This window comes from Gigantopelta aegis, chromosome 8 (assembly GCF_016097555.1).
Source record: "Gigantopelta aegis isolate Gae_Host chromosome 8, Gae_host_genome, whole genome shotgun sequence".
Classification (NCBI taxonomy): domain Eukaryota; kingdom Metazoa; phylum Mollusca; class Gastropoda; order Neomphalida; family Peltospiridae; genus Gigantopelta; species Gigantopelta aegis.
This window is the reverse complement of record NC_054706.1, coordinates 63273080-63295564: the sequence shown is the minus strand read 5'-3', so window position 1 is coordinate 63295564 and position 22485 is coordinate 63273080. Positions and strand designations below refer to the sequence as shown.

Sequence of the window (22485 nt, the reverse complement as noted above, 5' to 3'; positions counted from 1 at the left end):
ATCAAAAATTAATCCTGTAGCCTAAAGGTTAATGCGTTATTAGGTAGACAAGTGTGACGGCTGGTATTTCAAAATAGAATTTTCAGTAATTATTTTTTTCATATACATTATATCTCTTTGAAGCAGAACTGTGTTAAGAGACAAAGGATCACATTTTATAGACTCGGGTTTTAATTTATTTTTAATCTAGTTCTACAAAATTAACACGCCAAAGACCGTATTATATTTCCCGAATGCAGCAGAACTAATATAAAAATATCCTAGATTCAAAAGAAAGAGAGAACCCATATGATGACAATGGGTTAAACAGGAAGATTCATTTGAAAAAGAAAAAAAACAATGCAGTTAACGACAAGTGTCTTGACTTCGGCGCCAGTAGATTTAACAGTTTTATTTCTTTAAAGGCTATATATGTCAGTATACCATATCTTAAATCAGTAACTTTAAAGAATCGTTTGCTTTCGTAAATTATGCTGTTTGTTTAAAATGCGTTTATTAATTTAAAAAGACAACGAGGTAGAGGCTTTGTTAAAATCGAGTACCAAGAGGCGAGCTTTGTTAATATTTGATGCACGGACTATTTACTTTCATCTCTTATGTGAACGAAGAAAAACAAGATAATAAGTTATAATTATCGAATGGTTTTTATTATAAATATTTCAAGCGGGTGTTTTAATATGGATGCCGTTACACCTACAACGTTTTACTAATTATAGCAGAAAGGACAGAAAACAGGATTTATTTAACGGCTTCGACTATTATGTGTGAAACGTGGTTTCTGCGACTATCATTCTAGTGAGAGAGGGAAATAGAGAGAGAGAGAGAGAGAGAGAGAGAGAGAGAGAGAGAGAGAGAGAGAGAGAGAGAGAGAGAGAGAGAGAGAGAGAGAGAGAGAGAGAGAGAGAGAGAGAGAGAGAGCGAGAGAGAGAAGAGAGAGACAGTGATACAGAGAGAGAGAAGAGAGAGAGACAGACAGAGATAGACAAAGAGAGAGAGAAGAGAAGAGAGAGATACAGAGATAAGAGAGAGAGAGAGAGAGAGAGAGAGAGAGAGAGAGAGAGAGAGAGAGAGAGAGAGAGAGAGCAAGAGAGAGAGAGGATCAAGAGCGAGAGAGAGAGAGAGAGAGAGAGAGAGAGAGAGAGAGAGAGAGAAGAGAAGAGAGAGAGCAAGAGAGCGAGACAGATAGACAAAGAGAGAGAGAAGAGGAGAGCGAGAGAGAGAGAGAGAGAGAGAGAGAGAGAGAGAGAGAGAGAGAGAGAGAGAACAAGAGAGCGAGCGAGAGAGAGACAGAGCGAGAGTAAAACGCAGTTGAGTTATTACCCTCCTCCCTACTCGAACATTCTTCAGTGATACAGATCGAATCGAATGCCTTTATTTGTTCTAGCATCTTGACATGTCGAGTGATAAAGACTATCAATTTTCGCCAAGAGTCAATTTGTCTCCTGTAAGTCTTGCTTTGATGATGTTTGACTTATATGTTTAATACATTTGCGAACAAACAACATTACACCCTATACATTCTTATTGTTCCAAATATAGATTTCTAAGATTTATAAATGATAAGCACGTTTCAAAAAATGTGGTTATATTAGTCATGCCAAGAATTAACATAACTGGATATTAAATGGAAATGGAAACTTGAAAATCATGTGATAGCATTATTTTAGTTTTTTTATATGCATTGGCTGGAACTGTCAACAGATGTGTAAAAATAAAGGTACTTAAGGTTTGTTTTGTTTAACGATACGACTAGATCACATTGATTTATTAATCATCGGCTATTGGATTTGCTAATTCTGACATGTAGTCTTAGAGAGGAAACCCGCAAAATTTTTCCCATTAGTAGCAAGGGGTATTTTACATGTACCATTCCACAGACAGGATATACCTGGCATGGTGCACTGTCTGAAACGAGAAATAGCCCAATGGACCCATTCAGACGTCTGTCCCTCTGTTTAAGTTGTAGAATGATTTTTGATGCCTGTATTGACTTGCGATATGTGATGTAAAAGTGGCAGTCCTCTTACAGACAAAGTTTGAACCATATACATGTATTTTAATATCATTATGTAGTCTGTAGACAAATCACCTAACAGTAATTCATAGCTATATTCCTTCATGACTATGATAACGTAACGTATTTTGGAATCAGTCTTGTGCAATGATACAGTTAATGGTTGTACTATACCAAATAATATCCCATAGGCGACCATGTTAAAGTTTGTGTTTGAAAACACTATATGCAATATATGAACCAAACTATGACCCATAAACATCAGTACTATAACCCCCACCTCTAAGTTTTAACTGAAGAAAATGGTACCTTTCGTGGCTGATTTTTGGTATAACTAGATGTTTTTTACAACACCCCTAGTTCCACACAAAATGTTAGTACTTTCTTTTATAGGCACCCCAAACATGTTTCAAGCACAAGGCTACTTGACACAGTGGTACTAGATAAAATACAATTGCATACATTTTTTACCAAGATGAAACTAAGGTGGGTTTTTTTACAACCATCACACTAACAATTACAACCTGGCACATGACTTGTGGTGTTAACTTCTCTATCAAAAGTTCGGTGCACCTGGAACTTTGACCCAGCCGGAAGTTATTTGGTTTAGTACTACCTAATGGTAGATATGTAATCGTCATGAATGCTAAGGCTTACATTACTGTGACGGTACATGCTCTTAATTTCTTTTCGCCTGTGGCGATATTAATTGTTTTAGAAGGCCGTGTGCAGTTCCAAATGCACTTAGCCCAGATGGGCAACTTGTTACGTGATACCCTTGCGCGACGATCATCGAGCTGTACTTCTAATACACACCCAGCCCAGGTACGGAGCCATGTGGCCAGTAGTTACGTAATACCTCCGCGAGTGCGATTTTTACAACCGTGATTTGGCGACTTGGCGTCATTGAGTCTGGCGATCTAAGAGAAAGATATGGCGTCTTGGTCGCTGTAGAAATTCAGATGATACGTGAGGTACCGCCTTGTACCCCCAGGCGATATTCGCCGTCTCTGAGAGTTTTGAATAAATAGCTAGGGTTTAGAGATATCTGGGAGAACTAGGAAGGCTCCAGGGGATCACGGACGTCGTCCACTGAACGATCTATATTAGTTCAGACGGGACTTTGGTAAATATATATTTTCTGCTCTGTGTATAACCTTGATGTGATTGATGTGACTTTAAATATTTTAATACTGTATTATACCAATATTATTTAGACGGTGCTGCCGGTCATCTGACGCAGTATTCTGTAGGCTCACCGTTCTGATATATATATATCTTATCTCTGATCATACCTAGACGAGCCATACTAGGGTTTAACCGCCCGTTACAGAGAGATCTAATAAATATACAGTTAGGAGAGATATTTGGACAATCGTGTTTTATTCAGTTACGGGTATTATGGAATCCCCGTGACAATTACACATTTTTAGAATGTTATATCGTCAATTTTCTCGAAACAATACCATACCTTTGAGGGTGAATTACTGTTTAATATTGCAGTTTGAATAGGCGAAGACGAACCTTTAAAGCGACAGACCCTGGTTTTTAAACACCAAGGCGTATTTTTCACTATTAGAGCCGTTTATGATCACTGAAAAGAAACATTACTTCTATTTTATTGTTTAGATTATCCATTTCCGTACAACCAAAGTGTTTCTGGTCATCCTGATGTTTCCAATGCCACAAAATGCATTTTTCATAGTTTTAAAAACGCACGTGCGTTCGAGAAGTAATGATTATGGAGTCGCGTTTTAGTCTAGTTTTAAGGGTATTTCAACGTCACAGACTCTTGTTTCACTCTTTTGTATCCAAATTTGTTACAGATTTTACGGGTTGAAACTAGGGTCTAGGTGAAAAATATGCCTTAGTGTTTAAAAACTAGGGCATGCCCTTTAAGGTGAGGTCGGTATGGTTCATCGTTTTCAGTGCTTACCATTCACGGCAAGACAAAGAAATAAAACACCAATACTGTAAACCACCTGTTTAATAATACTTTATTTTTTTACATTTATTATGATACATATTTGATGGTATGTCTGTATATCTGTTTATGTGGGGTTTTTTTTAAAGACATATCTTACAAAATGCAAAAACATAATAAAAACACGGAATAAAGATTGTTTAAAACAAAAAATGAAATGAACGTACGTATTACGCATAAATCAAGAATTTAAGATTTAGATTACAGCATAGGGTATATATATATATTAAAAAACCCTCTTGAATCTGGAGTTCTATTTAGCCAAGCCCAAGATTTTGCTCGTGATTTTGTAATAAAAATGTCAAAGAAATAAACTTATTTTCGTCGTAAATAAGAATAAGAAAGTTGTAAAATGGACACTCGTGACTACTGGATCATACCAGCTTGTTTTCACTAGATTTAATCTGCATCTTAATGGTTTCCAGTTTCTGATTTGTTATTTGTTACTTCGAGTTCGTGTGCTTATCACATTATTTTTACATTACTGTTAAAAAACCTCATTGAAAACCTAGACACGTGAGGAATCGTGATATGAATTGTCATAAGTAAGCAGAGACGTACTAGTCGACCGAGTGTAATGATGTAAGATGGATGATTAAAATAAAAGTATATGTTTAGATATAAAGGTAGGGAATAAAAATATCATCAGATATCATGTGGTGAATATTCAGCAAAATCATATTATGATAAATGTATGAATTATGTGGGATGTTTTGTGTGACTTATAATAAGTTAAAAATGTGTTTTGTTTAACGGCACCACTAGAGCACATCGATTTATTAATCATTGGCTATAGGATATCAAACATTTGTTAATTTTGACAGTCAAACAAATTTTATATTGGGGGGGATGACAACCCACACTATGCATGTATATATGCATGTATGTATGTATTGATGTCTGAATATCTATATATTGTATGTATGTCGAGGTTGACTGTTACATACATAGATATTAACGCACTGGCGCAGGGGATAATTAAATCCTTTCTGGCCTCACACATTTTCCCATGCCGTTGCTGGGACTCGAACCTGTGGCACCGATTCGCCCGCAAATTGCAAGACTAACCACGATACGCTCTGAGCTATCGAAGCTTCCATAAAAAGGAAGCTCTTTTAACTCAACCATATGCATGGGGCCTACAATCTACGCGGTCGATATATCCCGCTTACGTGCATGAAACAGTGGGCAGACCTGGCACTGGCTAGTATGTATTGATGTATGAATATCTATATATTGTATTTATGTCGAGGTTGACTGTTACATACATAGATATTAACGCACTGGCGCAGGGGATAATTAAATCCGTTCTGGCCTCACAAATTTTCCCATGCCGTTGCTGGGACTCGAACCTGTGGCACCGATTCGCCCGCAAATTGCAAGACTAACCACGATACGCTCTGAGCTATCGAAGCTTCCATAAAAAGGAAGCTCTTTTAACTCAACCATATGCATGGGGCCTACAATCTACGCGGTCGATCCCGCTTACGTGCATGAAACAGTGGGCAGGCCTGTATGTATGTATGTATGTATGTATGTATGCATGCATGCATGTATTGTATGTGTAATAATATTTTCATATACCTACCATTTGTGACACCCAATAGCCGATGTGTATTTTTGTGCTGGGGTGTCGTTAAACATTCATTCATTCATTCATTCATTCATTCATTTGTATTGTATGTATGTGTATGTGTGTATGTGTGTGTGTGTATGTATGTATGTATGTATGTATGTATGTATGTATGTATGTATGTAATAAAGTATTGATGTATGGTTTTATAAAATTCCAATACAGTTTTAAACGAAAACAGGTTTAATGGTGGGGCGGGGGGGGGGGGGGGGGGTAGTCCCCCTGGCCCCTGGCTAAGCTACTGTCCCTCGCTAGGTGTGGCGATGAAGAGTCTTGAAATACTCGTCATGTTCAAGTCAGTTAACTAATAAAAAATGAGGAAATGTAGTAAAAACATATTTGAAAACTAACCTTATTTACCCCCTCCCACATTCTGTATTCTACCTCCTCATATTTTAATAACAGTAAATATGATTTAAAATGCGAACAGTTATTAAGGCAAAGGTTAGATATTTGTCCAATGAACACTTAAACATTGATTGATAACATATTTGTATGCTTAAATAACAAAATAATTAGCAAACGTTTGCCAACTTAAAAGACCCGTGGTATACATTTGGATATTTGAGCAAAAGTCCACAAAACCTCGACTAATAAATAAATAAAATAATTAGGCACAAGTTTGCCAACTTACTTGACCCTCTTCTAAATACAATATAATATGAATGGCGACAATTACATAGGAATATATACATACATGCATACATAAATTTATCTCTGACATAACAAGTCACCGACCTTAAAACAAATACACAAATAAACACACAGAAATAAAAACGAAAATAAAAAGAAAAGTTAAGAAAAGGAAAAGAAAATCAGTAAAAGGAAAAATAATTTAAAAAGATTCTAAAAAAGACCTGAAAAGAAAAATGAAGGAATAAAGAAAAAAAAAAAAAAAAAAAAAAAAAAAAAAAAAAAATAGAGTGAAGAAATCAAATCGAAAAAAAAAAAAATATATATATTAACAGTCGGCCTAGACGACAAAAAAATATTAACAGTCGGCTTAGACGACAAACAAATATTAACAGTCGGCCTAGACTACACCCCACCACTGGAAACTAAGTACGAAAACACGAAAAAAGCAACAAAAACACAGAAAAACCCAAGCTAGTTTAGTGTATTCAGAATGCTGATCTAATCTGCTATTCGGTAAAAGGCTAGCCAACACAACCATCGAAGAAGCCATTGTCGTCTGTTGACTGAGTTAAAAGAGCGTATCAGGTTGAGTCTGTGCGTGATCCTTTTATCACGTCTGTATAATCCATGCGGAACAAACGTGTTTGCTGAATGTTCTTGTCGTTACTCCGCACACAATTAGGTAACGTATTCGAAAACAGCCACTAATCACGGTCGTCAACAAGGCGATTCAGGAAGTTCCCCAAAACATATGTTCAAATCCGCAGATCCATTAAAGTCGCACGCCCTAGTTTCAGCCCGCGAAAATTAATTATAATTTTGGTTAATCTACAAAACTGTAACACACTTAGATCGCGTTTTTATAAAATAGAGTGAAAAAGCAGTTTTTATATCGATAAATACCATGGGAATCCCCGTGACCCAATAACTTGAAATAATTTTGAAAGTTAGTATTCTGATGTCACCGGTAGATGTCGCTCGAAGCACAGAAATGCCTATGTCACGACAAATTTACCAGAGTGCACATAGACTTGGGGTGCGTTCCTTTCACCTCTCCTGGGCATGTTCCAACTGTTCTGTCCTCTCCAGATATCGTAAGACTTATTGGTTTTAAGGGTTTGTAACGTTTTGTATTGAGATACTCACTTGTCTGAACTTTATTGTTAATGAAAATGTTCACGAACTGTGAAGAAAAACCTCACAATTGAACGACAAGCAAACGACAACAAATCGGATGTTGATTGCGCGAACCGTGCACGAGAAAACAAACCGAACCAAAATGATAACGGTCACGTGTTATACCAACGTCTGTGACGTTGAAACGGGAAGATCCCCTCTAAAAATAGATTAGACCTTGTCTGCTCAACGGGTTTTTTCTCAGACGCGCATGCTTTTTTAAGAAATGCATTTTGTGGTATTACAAACACCAGGATTACTAGGATTACCAAAAGCATTTCAGGTGAATGGAAATGTATATTCTAAATAATAAAATGTAAGTAAAGTGCAATTTTATTTGTGAAAAAATGGGTTTAATAGCGGAAAACAACGGCGTAATGGTTAACAACTAGGGCGTGTCCCTTTAAACGGGGAAAACGGACACCCATAGGAAACGGCTGTGTGTTTAACATGCACCAGCACATTCTGTAACCAGCTCAAGTAGGTGTTTTAAATATAATGGTAATTCGACTATTGATCTCGCAAGATCCTCCCGATTATCGGCAAAATATCTTTGAAATTTCTCTTATCCTTAAGTGTATGGGACAGCTATGACATATTTGTATCTTATTATGTCATTTAACTAAACAAATGGGGGAACGTATTCAATTGTTATGTCTGTGACCATCAGACAAGTTTCAGATTGATATTTTATAATTAAAACTTTTCTTATATAAAAAGTATCTTCTTAATTTGTAGTGTTAAATTGTATGAAACAAACGCGGTAAATATAGTGATGCAGTCAGTGGCGTATTTACGGAAAATAGCGCCTATGGCTCATAATTATGTTAATCAAAGACAGATCATACATCTCAAGAAAATTGGTTTTTCACTATCCGATAGTAGCTTGTCGGACTTTCACAGAAACTGGTCAGTGGCGCCCCCTTCTAGTGGCGCCCTGGGTACGTGTCATACCTGCCATACCCGAGGTACGCTACTGAATGCAGTCTATGTATGTTAAACTACTGAACATAAACTTTTTAAAACCATTTTGTCTCTTCGTGTACAAAATAATAGTTTATGTAGCGAATGTATGAGAACTGTCGAATAGAAAAGGTATACCCTCGGTGGAGAAAAGGTATGCCCTCGGTGGAGGAAATGTCGACCCTATGACTCGGAAAACCTCCTCCCAAGTCCAAATTTCCACCACCTTGGGTGTCCTTTTTCTATCCTACATAGCCGCATATGATGGATTCGTATAGTCTTTCTCCCTCGGCATGGCTATTTCTCGCTCCAGCCAGTGCACCACGACTGGTACATCAAAGGCCGTAGTATGTGCTATCCTGTCTATGGGTTGTGCATATAAAAGATCCCTTGCTGCTAATCGAAAAAGAGTACCCCATGAAGTGGCGAAAGCGGGTTTCTTTCCTCAATATCTGTGTGGTCCTTAACCATATGTCCGACACCATATAACCGTAAATAAAATGTGTTTACACCTAAGCTATCTGGGTTATCTGTCCAGGACAGTGGGTTAGTTGGTTTGTGGTTAGTGAGAGAGAAGAGGATTAAGCCCTTAAGAACTCGCTCTGGGTAGGAGCCGGTACCTGTACCTACCAGCATGTAGTCCGATGGCTTAACCACGACGCCACCGAGGCCGGTATGTCATCACAGCTGTATTTATTCCAAGGAGCTCTATCCTTTAGTAAACTACTCTTGGAATGGATTATGGCAGTTCTCTTTGTGCGGTCACAAGAATGTATTTTCTTACACAGCCGTCGGTGAGAACACCATGCGTTATTTTTGGTTACACATGGGTTGTTTACATGACCAGGCCATCAATATGATACAACCAATGAAAAACTACATGATGTTAATCGATTAAGACTGTGACGTATAGTTAACCTGACATTCATGTATCTGTGACGCGTAAGTCAACTACAAGTGCAACGGCTGTAAATACCTTTTGGTCTTAAAGATGTTAAGATTTGTAAAAACTTGGGTTTTGTGGATATGTAAGAAATAGAATAATACATTTGTGTCCGTTAAGATACCATTTATCTCACAACTCGTTGTTTAAAAAGGTATCAAACTCGCTTTCGCTCGTTAGATACATTTTAAAACAACAAGTTGTGATATAAATGGTATCTAACGGCCCCTCATGCATTATTCTCTATGTCCAATAAAGGATGCCCTCGTGAATGATGTCCTCCTATAGACGAGACGCTAGATAGCGATTCATTGAACTTTTTTTTTCAAATGCCCATTCATTCTGTATATTGTAGAGATACAGTATTGATCACGGCCAACGGTTTTGTCGTTCAGATTATCTTGTTATTCATGTCATTTTATTTTATAAAATACTAAACTCAAGATTTAAAAATTTCAGATGATCAAAATGATGATAAAATGTTGCGTTTTTCAGATATATGCTAACAAGACACAATGAAATAAGTCCCACAACTGTAAAGTATAGATTCACGTTTCTCTTAATATTCATTACATTTACAACAGAAACTAAACTTATGCATTTTACAATTTCAGATGATTAAGATGATGATACAAGTTTTGTCGTTCTGATATGTGCTAACAAGGAACAACAAAAACGATACTACAACTGCAAATTATATAGATTCGCGCCCACTAAACTTATGCATTTTAAAATTTCAGATGATCAAGATGATGGTAACAGTTTTATCTTTCTGATTTTCTTGGCATTCATTACATTTAAACCAATACTAAACTAATGCATTTTAAAATTCCAGGGGGCATGACATAGCCCAGTGGTAAAGCGCTTGCTTAATGCGCGGTCGGTTTGAGATCGATGTCCGTCGGTGAGCCCATTGGGCTGTTTCTCTCTTAAACCAGTGCACCACGACTAGTATATCAAAAGGCCGTGGTATGTGCTATCTTGTCCCTTGCTACTAATGGAAATTTGTGGCGGGTTTTCTTTCTAAGACTATATGTCAAAATTACCAAATGTTGGACATCCAATAGCCGATGATTAAGAAATCAATGTGCTCTAGTGGTGTCGTTAAAAAACATACTTTAACTTTTAACGTTTTACAATTTCAGATGATCAAGATGATGATAACCGTCGTCGTGTTCTACGCGCTGTGCTGGCTTCCGGTCCACGTGATCACCCTCCTGGGAGACCACGACCCCTACATCTACAACCACGCCCACATGCCGATCATCTGGATGATGTGTCAGTGGCTGGCCATGAGCAACAGCTGCTACAACCCCATTATCTACATCTGGATGAGTCCAAAGTTTCGGACGGGGCTGTTGTTGTCGTTACACAGGTGCTCCAGGAGACGGTCGTTGTCCGTGGATTCTAATGATTATATGGACCCGCGAGAGCGGAGGGATTTACCCATGAGGAGAGAACCCGAGAGAGAAAGACTGTGTCACATCATGGACCCAAAACTGAAACCGCACGAGAATCATTTCGTGAACTATGGCGGCCAGACGACTAAGATCAAGTATCTGTCTCCGAACTGTAATCGCGGTCACGATGGTAGCATCCACAGTGACACGTGACCTTTCGACGAGAATACCACGTGACAGCCTTATAGCATTACTGCGCGATGTTGTTTTGTTTGATTCATTATAAGTGTACAATAATTATTATATTTTGGAGTACTTGTTTCGTGTATATATTATGTACATTATCAGAACTTGATTTGTAATTATCAACGATAATTATGAAAGTGTGTATTTATTTACCATAAATAGCGACAGGAATGTATTATTAAAGGCTGAGGTCATTTGTGGTCAATAATGTTTACAGCTAGCTGCACAAATGCTCACCTTAAAATTGCAGACAGTGATGCTCACCTTAAAATTGCAGACAATACTTTTGACGGGTCATTGCTAACATAATTATTATAGACAGTGTAGACAGTGCCTTTGACATGTGTCTGCACACGTGTAAGAGGCATGAGTATTGTAGATGACACTGTCAACAGTTATCTGTTCACGCGTAAGCATTGTAGACAGTGCCTTTGACATGTGTCTGCACACGTGTAAGAGGCATGAGTATTGTAGATGACACTGTCAACAGTTATCTGTTCACGCGTAAGCATTGTAGACAGTGCCTTTGACATGTGTCTGCACACGTGTAAGAGGCATGAGTATTGTAGATGACACTGTCAATAGTTATCTGTTCACGCGTAAGCATTGTAGACAGTGCCTTTGACATGTGTCTGCACACGTGTAAGAGGCATGAGTATTGTAGATGACACTGTCAACAGTTATCTGTTCACGCGTAAGCATTGTAGACAGTGCTGAGACAGGGCCTATATTTTAAGCGCTAAAAACGTAAAACAATTGTATGTTATAATGTCACTATAGCACACGCCATAGTGACGTCATAGTATACGATGGTTTTACATTTTCGTAATTCTAAGATTGCTTCGAAAATATGGGCCAGGGTCCAGAAATAATCGTAGGTACGGTTAATTGTAGTGTTTTAAGGTGAGTTTTAAGGCTGGCACATGTAAACTTTACAGCCGTTCCACAAAGCAACCTTACGATAGTAAGTACCTCTTTAATGTTTAAGATCTTATATGCGAAGGAGTGCGAATTAGTTATATAATTCATTGGTTTCCGACTATTTGAAACATATTGGCTGTATTCAATGGTATAGGACATCCACAAGGTAACTTTCTCAGTTTATTTGCTAAGCGATACTTGCTGAATCCATAAGACATGAGCGCTATCTCTCATATTTTCGTATGAAGGTCGTATGGCCTAGAATGTTTTTCATCGAACGCAAAGAGTTTGTATCCTTGTTAGAAAATCATCAAATCATCATCTCACTGCCATTTGACAAATACGTTATTGGCTTACAACTGAGTCGTACAGAATGTAAATTTTCACCGTAATTTTCGACAATAGTAAGCTACGCCGCGTCGTGGAACGGGCGCGATCGTAGAAAAAAGTTACGGTCGCGATGGTAGGTATTTGAGACGATAGTAGTGCTAAGATTACTTCGTAAAACGAGGACCTTAATATAATTTATAAAGCTCTCTTAAGCGATGCTGCATTGTTCTTGCAAGTCTTTTTTAACTGGACTGCGAAATCATTGAGATCTAATTTACTAAACTCTCGCAACTTTACAAAAAATACTCACAAGGACGATACGTTGTTGCTTAAGCGAGCTTAAGAAAGCTTTACAAGTTAGGTCCATGGCTGTAACCAGTCTTGTGTATTATAGACAGTGACATGGCTGTAACCAGTCCTGTGTATTGTAGACAGTGACATGGCTGTAACCAGTCCTGTGTATTGTAGACCGTGACATGGCTGTAACCAGTCCTGTGTATTGTAGACAGTGACATGGCTGTAACCAGTCCTGTGTATTGTAGACAGTGACATGGCTGTAACCAGTCCTGTGTATTGTAGACCGTGACATGGCTGTAACCAGTCCTGTGTATTGTAGACAGTGACATGGCTGTAACCAGTCATGTGTATTGTAGACCGTGACATGGCTGTAACCAGTCATGTGTATTGTAGACCGTGACATGGCTGTAACCAGTCCTGTGTATTGTAGACAGTGACATGGCTGTAACCAGTCCTGTGTATTGTAGACAGTGACATGGCTGTAACCAGTCATGTGTATTGTAGACCGTGACATGGCTGTAACCAGTCATGTGTATTGTAGACAGTGACATGGCTGTAACCAGTCCTGTGTATTGTAGACCGTGACATGGCTGTAACCAGTCCTGTGTATTGTAGACCGTGACATGGCTGTAACCAGTCATGTGTATTGTAGACAGTGACATGGCTGTAACCAGTCCTGTGTATTGTAGACCGTGACATGGCTGTAACCAGTCCTGTGTATTGTAGACAGTGACATGGCTGTAACCAGTCATGTGTATTGTAGACCGTGACATGGCTGTAACCAGTCCTGTGTATTGTAGACCGTGACATGGCTGTAACCAGTCCTGTGTATTGTAGACCGTGACATGGCTGTAACCAGTCCTGTGTATTGTAGACCGTGACATGGCTGTAACCAGTCCTGTGTATTGTAGACAGTGACATGGCTGTAACCAGTCCTGTGTATTGTAGACAGTGACATGGCTGTAACCAGTCCTGTGTATTGTAGACCGTGACATGGCTGTAACCAGTCCTGTGTATTGTAGACCGTGACATGGCTGTAACCAGTCCTGTGTATTGTAGACAGTGATGTTACCAATAGCTGTCAGTATACAAGTGTACAGTAGTCAGTATTTAAACATTACAGATGGGTAAGGTAATGACACGAATGTTTAATGACACACCGGCTTGTGTTTAAATATTAAATATTTTTTTTAGGCATAAATCCTAATCTGCTTTCATTCGTCAGTTGATATTTACTAAATATTACATAGCCCGCGAACCGAGAGTTTCACAACTCTTGATCTTATCTACAATTAACTCGGTATTTATTTATCTTTTGTGTGTGCATGTCTGTCTGTCTGTCTGTCTGTCTGTGTGTGTGTGTGTGTGTGTGTGTGTGTGTGTGTGTGTATGTTTGTTTGTCCCTATTGTTTGTAAAGTTAACGACAAGACTGTCAAATGGCATATATTATATTCGTTTCTTACACAAATAAAATAATAATAATAACATCCCAAAATGTGTAAAATAAGATTATTGTTTGTATAAATGACTCTTGTCATTGTTGACTAATTAATTTTCAGAAGGGGGTGGGGTGGGGTTGGATGTGGGGGTGTTGATGTTGGTGGTGATGGTGGTGGTATGGTGTAATGTAAGGTAAGGTATTAATATAGTGCTTTTCTAGGATTGACGTGTGTGGACGTTTACCATATAAAAGTAGTAGTTGGAAATAATTAACTTGACCTTGACCCTAACAGTAGCCGCAGGACTAGTTATGGACAAAAAATATTCAACAAGTTCTCGTAGAACTCCAACGATATCAGAATCAATTTATCTCCAACGATACCAGCGTCTGTTCTTGTAGGTTAATCTTACTTGTGCTAGTTTTTGCGCTTTAAATTATATCTATGCTTAGTATTTGCACAGAAACGATGCCAGCCATGCACAATTACCAGTCATGAATGATGAAGTAATGACTACAGCCAACATATTTTATTGTTTCTTGCAGTTGAACTTGCATGGCCTGCGTTCAGCGACAGCGAGAAACGTTAACGTTCGCGAAATATTTGATTAGTTGTCGATGTGGTGATTCGGTTTAACTTGACATACAGTAAAACCCAATCTAGAATGGTTTTAACTTAAAGGGACAGACCCTAGTTTCAACCCGTGAAAATTAACAATAAGTTCAGATAATCTACAAACCTGTAACACATTTGGATAAAGTTACAATTGAGTGAAACACGAGTCTGTGACTTTGAAATGGTGAAATACCCTAAAAAAAAGAGACTAAAACTCGACTCCATAACTGTTAGTTCTCAGACGCACGTGTGTTTAAAAAAAAAGAAGAGAAATGTATTTGTGATATTAAAAACACCAAGATGACCAAAAACACTTCAAATGTGCGGAAATGGATAATCTAAACAATAAAATCTAAGTAAAGTATGATTTCAGTTATCAAAAACGGCTACAATAGTAAAACATATGCCTTAGTGTTTAAAAACTAGGGTATGTCCCTTTAAGTATTTTTTCTCGCTGAACTCATCTTAGGTGTTCGTTCTACCAGCTCTGAAGTGTCCAGTTTAATGTATTAAAACCAAACTAGCAAGCGTTACCGACAAACGACTGGCTGATCTCAGTGGTGTAGTGAGGAAGGGGGAGGGGGGTGGGGTGGGGGTGGGGGTGGGTGGGTGGGTGGGGGGCAATGGCCCCGCAATCATTTTTTTTACTACATTAAATTTGATAAAATCATACATACATAGTGTGGATTGTGCCCCCAATGCTGGGTTGCCCCCCCCCCCCAACCCATATGAAATCAGTGGATGATCTTACTCCCGATCAGGGTTTCTGTCAGAGGGTACGATGGGTAAAATTACGTACCCTAAAATCTTGGAAAATAATAAATGCATATTTTTTAATTTTTAGAAAAATTATATTAAGAGAACAGCTGTTTAAAATTTGGTCAAAGTACATGAAAGGCTGTGTGCAATTTCAAACCCATACCCACTTAGTAAGGGCACTTATGATCCGCTTTGTGTTTACTACGTACCCTGAAATTCATTTCTGGCAGAAAGCCTGCTGATGTTGTTAAAAGGCTAGAGATGTCTCGTTTTAAAGAATGGAAAGTAGCTCGATCGTTAAGTATTCACTTGAGATACGATCGATTGTAGACACGATAGATATATCCCAGTTTCATCCACTACCACACCACTGGCATATCAAAGGCGGCTAAATAGTATGTTTTATTTTTTTTGTTTAAAAGCGCATATACATTTTTATTATTTTATTTTAAAAACTCCATTGCTACTTTTGAAGACGAAGTGTCCAAATAACCATATGTTAGACACCAAAAACAGCCGTAGCTTAGAATTAAACACTATTTTCCTTTTCTTTCACCAGCATATTTTAAACTACGGCTATGCTACCACAAGCTTATACATTTGTTATGAACTATACATTCAGTGTACCTTCTGATTGTCTGGCACATCATAGAGGCTGTGTATAAAATAATATTATGTATTCCAAGCAGTTGACGATGCTGTCGTTGTTGTATACGCCGTGGCTGACGTCGTGTCGACAAATTATGAATTATATTTTACTATGAACTATATGCTGCAAGACAATATTCGTGATAACATATATCAAATAAATGTATTTATAATATATTATTTGTTCTTATTGTGTTATAGTGAACAAGGTTGTTATCTTAACAAATATCCAACAGGATAAAAATGTATATACATACATACATACATACATACATACATACACACACACACATACACACATATATACATACATGTACATTTTGTGAGGCCAGAAAGGATGTAATTAACATTGCGCCAGTGCGTTAATATCTATGTATGTAAGTCAACCTCGACATACATACAATATATAGATATTCATACATCAATACATACTAGTCAGTGCCAGGTCTGTCCACTGTGTCATGCATGTAAGCGGAATCGACCGTGTAGATTGTAGGCCCCATGCATATGGTTGAGTTAAATAGCATCTTTTTTTTAATGGATGTCTGGATAGCTCAGAACGCATCGTGGTTAGTCTGCTATTTGCGGGCGATTCAGTGTCACAAGTGCGAGTCCCAGCAACGGCATGGGAGAATTAATATCTATGTATGTAACAGTCAACCTCGACATACAATATATATTGATATTCATACATTAATACATTAATACATACATACATACATACATACATGCATCACAAATTGTCCCATGCAGTTGCTGGGACTCTACATTCTTCCTATACGTACGTACGTACGCACACACACACATAAATACATACATCTCTCGACCCGAAGCGACGGTCCCGGCCGAATTGCTATAGAAACTAGTAATAACGGCCTTCGAAAACTCAAACTTTGAACATTCGATAAACTCGATCTCTCGACCTAATTATTTGGTCCCGCCATAAAGATTTAATGGATAATGCACCTCTAAAACTCGACATGTGTGGAATGATCAGACTTGTAGCTCAATCAGACGAAGCGCGTCTGTCCCGGGTGGCCTGGGCTGTCGAGGAGTCAGGTGATGACAAAATAATAGATCGCCGACTATGCGGAATGAACTGATCCTGTGTTTAGTTGTCGGTGCTCGTACATGGCGGAGAGCTTCGCTACGTAATTCATAATTACAGACACAGTCTGGTCAGTTTCAAAGAGCACTTGTAATAATTATTAACGCTGTTTCTTTCTTTTTTAAAATTATATAAATGCTAGTTCCTGATTTGCATTTGTGCGTTTTAATTATTTTTCTTATTTAAAATAATTAAAAATAATTTAGTGAATTGCGTTATTCGGCTTTCAGTGTTTTATTTGTTAGTTACGTTCCGCCATGTTTTCACATCTGCAAAATACACCAACGTTCATTAAATCATTTACTTCTTGTTTCAAATTTGAACTCTTATGTATTAATTTCGAAAACTCGAACTCCCTGAAACTCGAACTATTTCCTTGTCCCCTTCAAGATCGAGTTATCTAAGTTTGACTAATATATATATATATATATATATATATATATGCACATCACTGCACATATATATATCTGTATTTGCCACTTCAATGTTGCTTTGTTTTATTTTCGAGCTTGTATGCACAAGACAGAGTCCAACTGATATTGTGATAAAAGCTGTAAAATGTTATAAAGTCTCAAGCTTGCTGTCATCGTATTACACCACAGGTGTTTTGGTTGTCTGTCCAGGACATGGGTTAATGGTTCATTGTTGGTGGTTAGTGAGCGAAACGTTCAATGTCATGGCCTTTTAATAGACACCTCCCAACTGAGACGTTGAAACTGTGTTGGAGTCTGTACTGGGATATGAACCCAGCACCCACGAGGCTCAAGGACTAATGGGTTAATCACAACTCCACCGAGGATGATGTTAACAAGTAGGATAGCAAACTCTATTATTGTGCTTGTATCCAATTAAGGTTCAGACACGTTCACCATGGGCACATACTGTTCTTGCCAGTGACCGAGTACAGGACAGAACGAGTGTGACGAATTTGAGGTAGACATCATTTGCAATAACAAATTAGTATCATTCCTAAAGGTTAATGACAAGTCGTCCGAAAATAGAGGAAAAAAAATAAGAAAAAAATAAATAAAACATGAATTTATCTGCCACAGGTTCACAAACAAAAACTAAAAATAATAAATAAATAAATATCAGAGGTCCTTGTTTTCCACACACTGTCCCAAACCCTCCACTCATTCCGTGCTATATTTTCTTAAAGGGACAGACCCTAGCTTTTAAACACTTTGACATATTTTTTTACTGTTAGACAAGTTTTTGATAATTGAAATCAGATATTACTTACATTTTATTGTTCATATTATCCATTTCCGTACATCCAAATTGTTTCTGGTCATCCTAGTGTTTTTAATACCATTTAAAAAAAAAAAAAAATCGTATTTTAAAAAAAGCACGTGCGTCTCAGAAGTAATGGTTATGGAGAGGAGCTCTGGAAAATCTTTAAGGGTATTTCCCTGTTTTAATGTCACAGACTCTGTTTCACTCTATTGTAACTTTTTCCAAAGTGTTACAGGTTTGTAGATAAACCAAACTTAGTGTCACAGGCTTAAATTAAGGTCTCTAAGTTTCTTTTGACCTGCTATTTTTAAATAATTACAGCAGCCCACATTTTACTACATATTTCGAGCCCTGTAGGTAGTACTAAACCAAATAACTTCCGGCTGGGTCAAAGTTCGAGGTGCACCCAACTTTTAATAGAGAAGTGAACACCACAAGTCCTGTGATTGGTGATAAATGTGAGTGTGTTGGGTGTAAAAAAAAAAGTTTCATCTGGGCTAAAAACGTATGCAATTTTATTTCATCTAGTACCACTGTGTCAAGTAGCCTTGTGCTTGGAACATGTATGGGGTACCTGTAAAAAAAAGTACTCAAATTTTGTGCGGAACTAGGGTAGTCATAGACGCTACCTGTTATCTCAGAAATGAGCAGCTTGACACCCACTTTTTTTGTGATTCACTTTAAGGGTGAGGGGTGGTAGCATTTATATCCGTGGTGTTTATGTCGATTGATACGTTGCAGGCAGGAGTTTTAGCCACATATGTTACTATTGTCGTCTATGGGATTTGATTTGGTAGTATACACCCTGTAAGATACAGCTACTAATAAATGAAAAAGAAAGAAATGTTTTATTTAACGACGCACTCAACACATTTTATTTACGGTTATATGGCGTCAGACATATGGTTAAGGACCACACAGATATTGAGAGAGGAATCCCACTGTCGCCACTTCATGGGCTACTCTTTTTGATTGGCAGCAAGGGATCTTTTATATGCACCATCCCACAGACAGGATAGTACATACCACGGCCTTTGATATACCAGTCGTGATGCACTGGCTTGAGCGAGAAATCGCCCAATGGGTCCACCGACGGGGATCGATCCCACACACCGACCGCGCATCGAGCGAGCACCAACCACTGGGCTACGTCCCGCTCCTAACACATGAAATACATAGAAAACTTTAAATGTGTTTTGTTACATACTAACATAATGATTCAAACTTTTATTTCCAGTAAAATTATTATTAATGTGAGATATCGGACGATCCGTTTAGTTAATTTAGTGTAAACAAATTATTTCACCTATTAGTACTAACTGAACAATAAAAAACCGCACAACAATAATATTCTTATATATACATATACGTTTTTCTCAATCTAATTAAAATTAGCTCCACTATTACATGTGGATCTAAAGACAGCCAGTTGGAGCTCATGTCCACCAATCAAAACCTTACTTGCAGAATCCTGCCAGTGATTTAAAAGTAACAACACTGCGTAGTCCCCAATGTCCAGGTAACATTTCGTCTGTAAATAATAATTTAAATATTGACCAATCACACTTCGCCTTTTATAACGTTATTTGGGAGTATACAAATTCTAAAAATATCGGATGAGTCTATTTTAGTGGCCGCAGTACAGCGAACCATACCAATACGTACGGGGTGGGTTATCAGTCTTCAATTTTACATTAAAAATTATTTATTTATTTATAAAATTAAAAAAAACTAAATCAGTCTTCAGTTTTACATTACAACTTATTTATTTTATAAAATAAAACATGTTTTAAGGCATTCGTAATTCACACGAAACATGTCGTATACCCTCAGGATAATTCGGAATGTTTTCCAATTATTTTTAAATCACTGGCAGGATTCTGCAAGTAAGGTTTTGATTGGTGGACATGAGCTCCAACTGGCTGTCTTTAGATCCACATGTAATAGTGGAGCTAATTTTAATTAGATTGCGTTTTTCTTTGGGTTTTTTTTTTACATGTAATAGAAGCGAATCCTTATTATCCGTATTTAATTGATTTCCATGCGTTTTAAAATAACATTACGTTTAGCTAGTTAATACTCACGTTAAAAAATGTTGATCATATCTAGATTTTAATCAAGTGAATCCTCTTTCAGCAGTGATTTACATGGAAAAAACCCACATTTAAAATTATAAGGAACCAGTAATTTCAAAGCTATTTCGTTTAGAATAGTTAACAAAAATAGTGTACACTTTTTTCAGTTTCCATTTTGAATCTCGAAAACCGATTTTAAAACAGGAACCAATTCCAAAACAGTTTTATACTTTATACACAAAATACGAACCGGTGTAAAGGAACGCAGGTCCGTGGGAACCTAGGTCCCTAGGAACAGTAGTCCTATCAGACCCCCCCATACCTTAGGAACCATAGTCCTACCCGGACTTAAATACCTGGTTTATTTTTAAGGATTTTTTCCCTAGGACTTAAATTCCTTCTACAGCAGTGACAGAAATACTAGTCCGGCAAATTAGATGTCCGTTTGTTATATACTCTGCAATTTGCACGAGCTGTCAGGAAAACACGAGACAAAAGTGATGTTTTGGCAGACTTCCCTCATAGTGTGATGGATAAGTGTACTTTTCTCTTTTCGGAATTTTATTTCCGATATTTTGCTTATTACATATATATGATTCATGAAAACCCCTGAAATAAAACTTTGAAAACTGCACTTAGTTCTAGTAGTTAGTACTAATAACTAGTACAATAATGACCAGTTACTACAATACAAAAAATAACAGGAATAATAAGCATGAAATATTGCCTTTTATAGATCATCAATTACAAACAGCATCAAAACATGTGAAGTTATATATCACGGACTGCCTTATGGCATCATAAGCGTAAGAGACGAGTTGGGGAAAGGGACTCTGGCCGTTAGCAACACCATAAGCGCACAAGACAGGGTGGAGGTGGGGGTCGGGTGTTAACTTCCTACAGTGCCGGAGAGGAGGGGGAGCAGTGTACACGTTCGGGCAAAATGAGCTGACCTGAAAGCTTCTTGGTAGTAATGCGAATATAAATATGCGTTGTGTTCCAGATGAGGACATTTTCGTTTCATTCGGGCAATGAAAATCAGCCTGCCCCCACCCCACCCCTCCTCCCAAAAAGGGAGCCTGAATGCCTATTATGACCAAAGCTGCCAGGTGTAAAAGTGTCATGAGTACATTGTGTGTGCATATTATTGACAGTATGGTAATTGTTCAGAGGTTAGTGTTTTGTTTTAGTCGGTGTAGTGACCTATTGAGCTGTTAAAACCCACTCTTATTCATTGATATTTCTATTAATTAGTAAACCTTAATGAAAACCATTTTTATCGATGATATGGTTGGTTCGGATTAAGATATCATAGAGCCCAATATGCACGGGGGGTGGGGGTGGGGGTGGGGGGTGGGGGAGAGTTTAGCAAAATTGAAAAAGCAGGCACATGTTCAGTAAGTTATGCAGGGGAGGGGCGGGGTGGAGGTCTAGACTGTGGCATGTAGACATTTGCTTTGACGAGGGGTGCTTTGACCACGTCTTCCCACCCCACACCCAATGTACGCGCACCTGCAACATTACTGACAAAAAGGCACTAACTTAAAATATAAACACAAATATCACATTTGTATAGTTGAATTATTATTATTATTATTATTATTATTATTATTATCATCATCAGTAAAAAAAACCATTCATAATGTTTAACAATTGTGTTGGTATATCATATGGGCAAGTTATACTTATTTGTGAGTACTAATACATAACATGCTTCGAATTATGGAAAAAGTTTTTAAACTTTACTTTTAAATGTTAAAGCATTTATTAGTTGGAATAACACGCAATGAATAAAGACCTTGGTTCTGTTCATGTAATAAGGTCAAGCTACTCTTGAAAATGATATAAATGGAAAATATTGGAATAAATAAAAAATTTGTAAATAAAGAGAGGCGTCAGTATCCTAAGTTAATTAAATAAACCAGAAAGGAAACTGCTTTTCGTTTTGTTTACGTTTATAATTTAATTTTTATGTGTACGACCGGACTTAAATTTTTATTGTCCAGGCATACAATTTCCGGCCCGGACTTGATATCCTGGCAATCAGACCAGAGGACTAGC

The 22485-nt window shown here is 37.6% G+C and overlaps 1 protein-coding gene across 1 annotated transcript in view; it reads left to right on the top strand.

Moving 5' to 3' along the window:
* Positions 1 to 14757, top strand: part of LOC121378188 (RYamide receptor-like) — a 55929-nt gene extending 41172 nt beyond the window's left edge. The window contains exon 2 of the mRNA XM_041506258.1: positions 10495 to 14757. Within this exon, the coding sequence (XP_041362192.1) occupies positions 10495 to 10962 (468 nt within the window). The 3' untranslated portion in view covers positions 10963 to 14757. The remainder of the gene's footprint in view (positions 1 to 10494) is intronic.
* The last annotated feature ends 7728 nt before the right edge of the window (positions 14758 to 22485 follow it).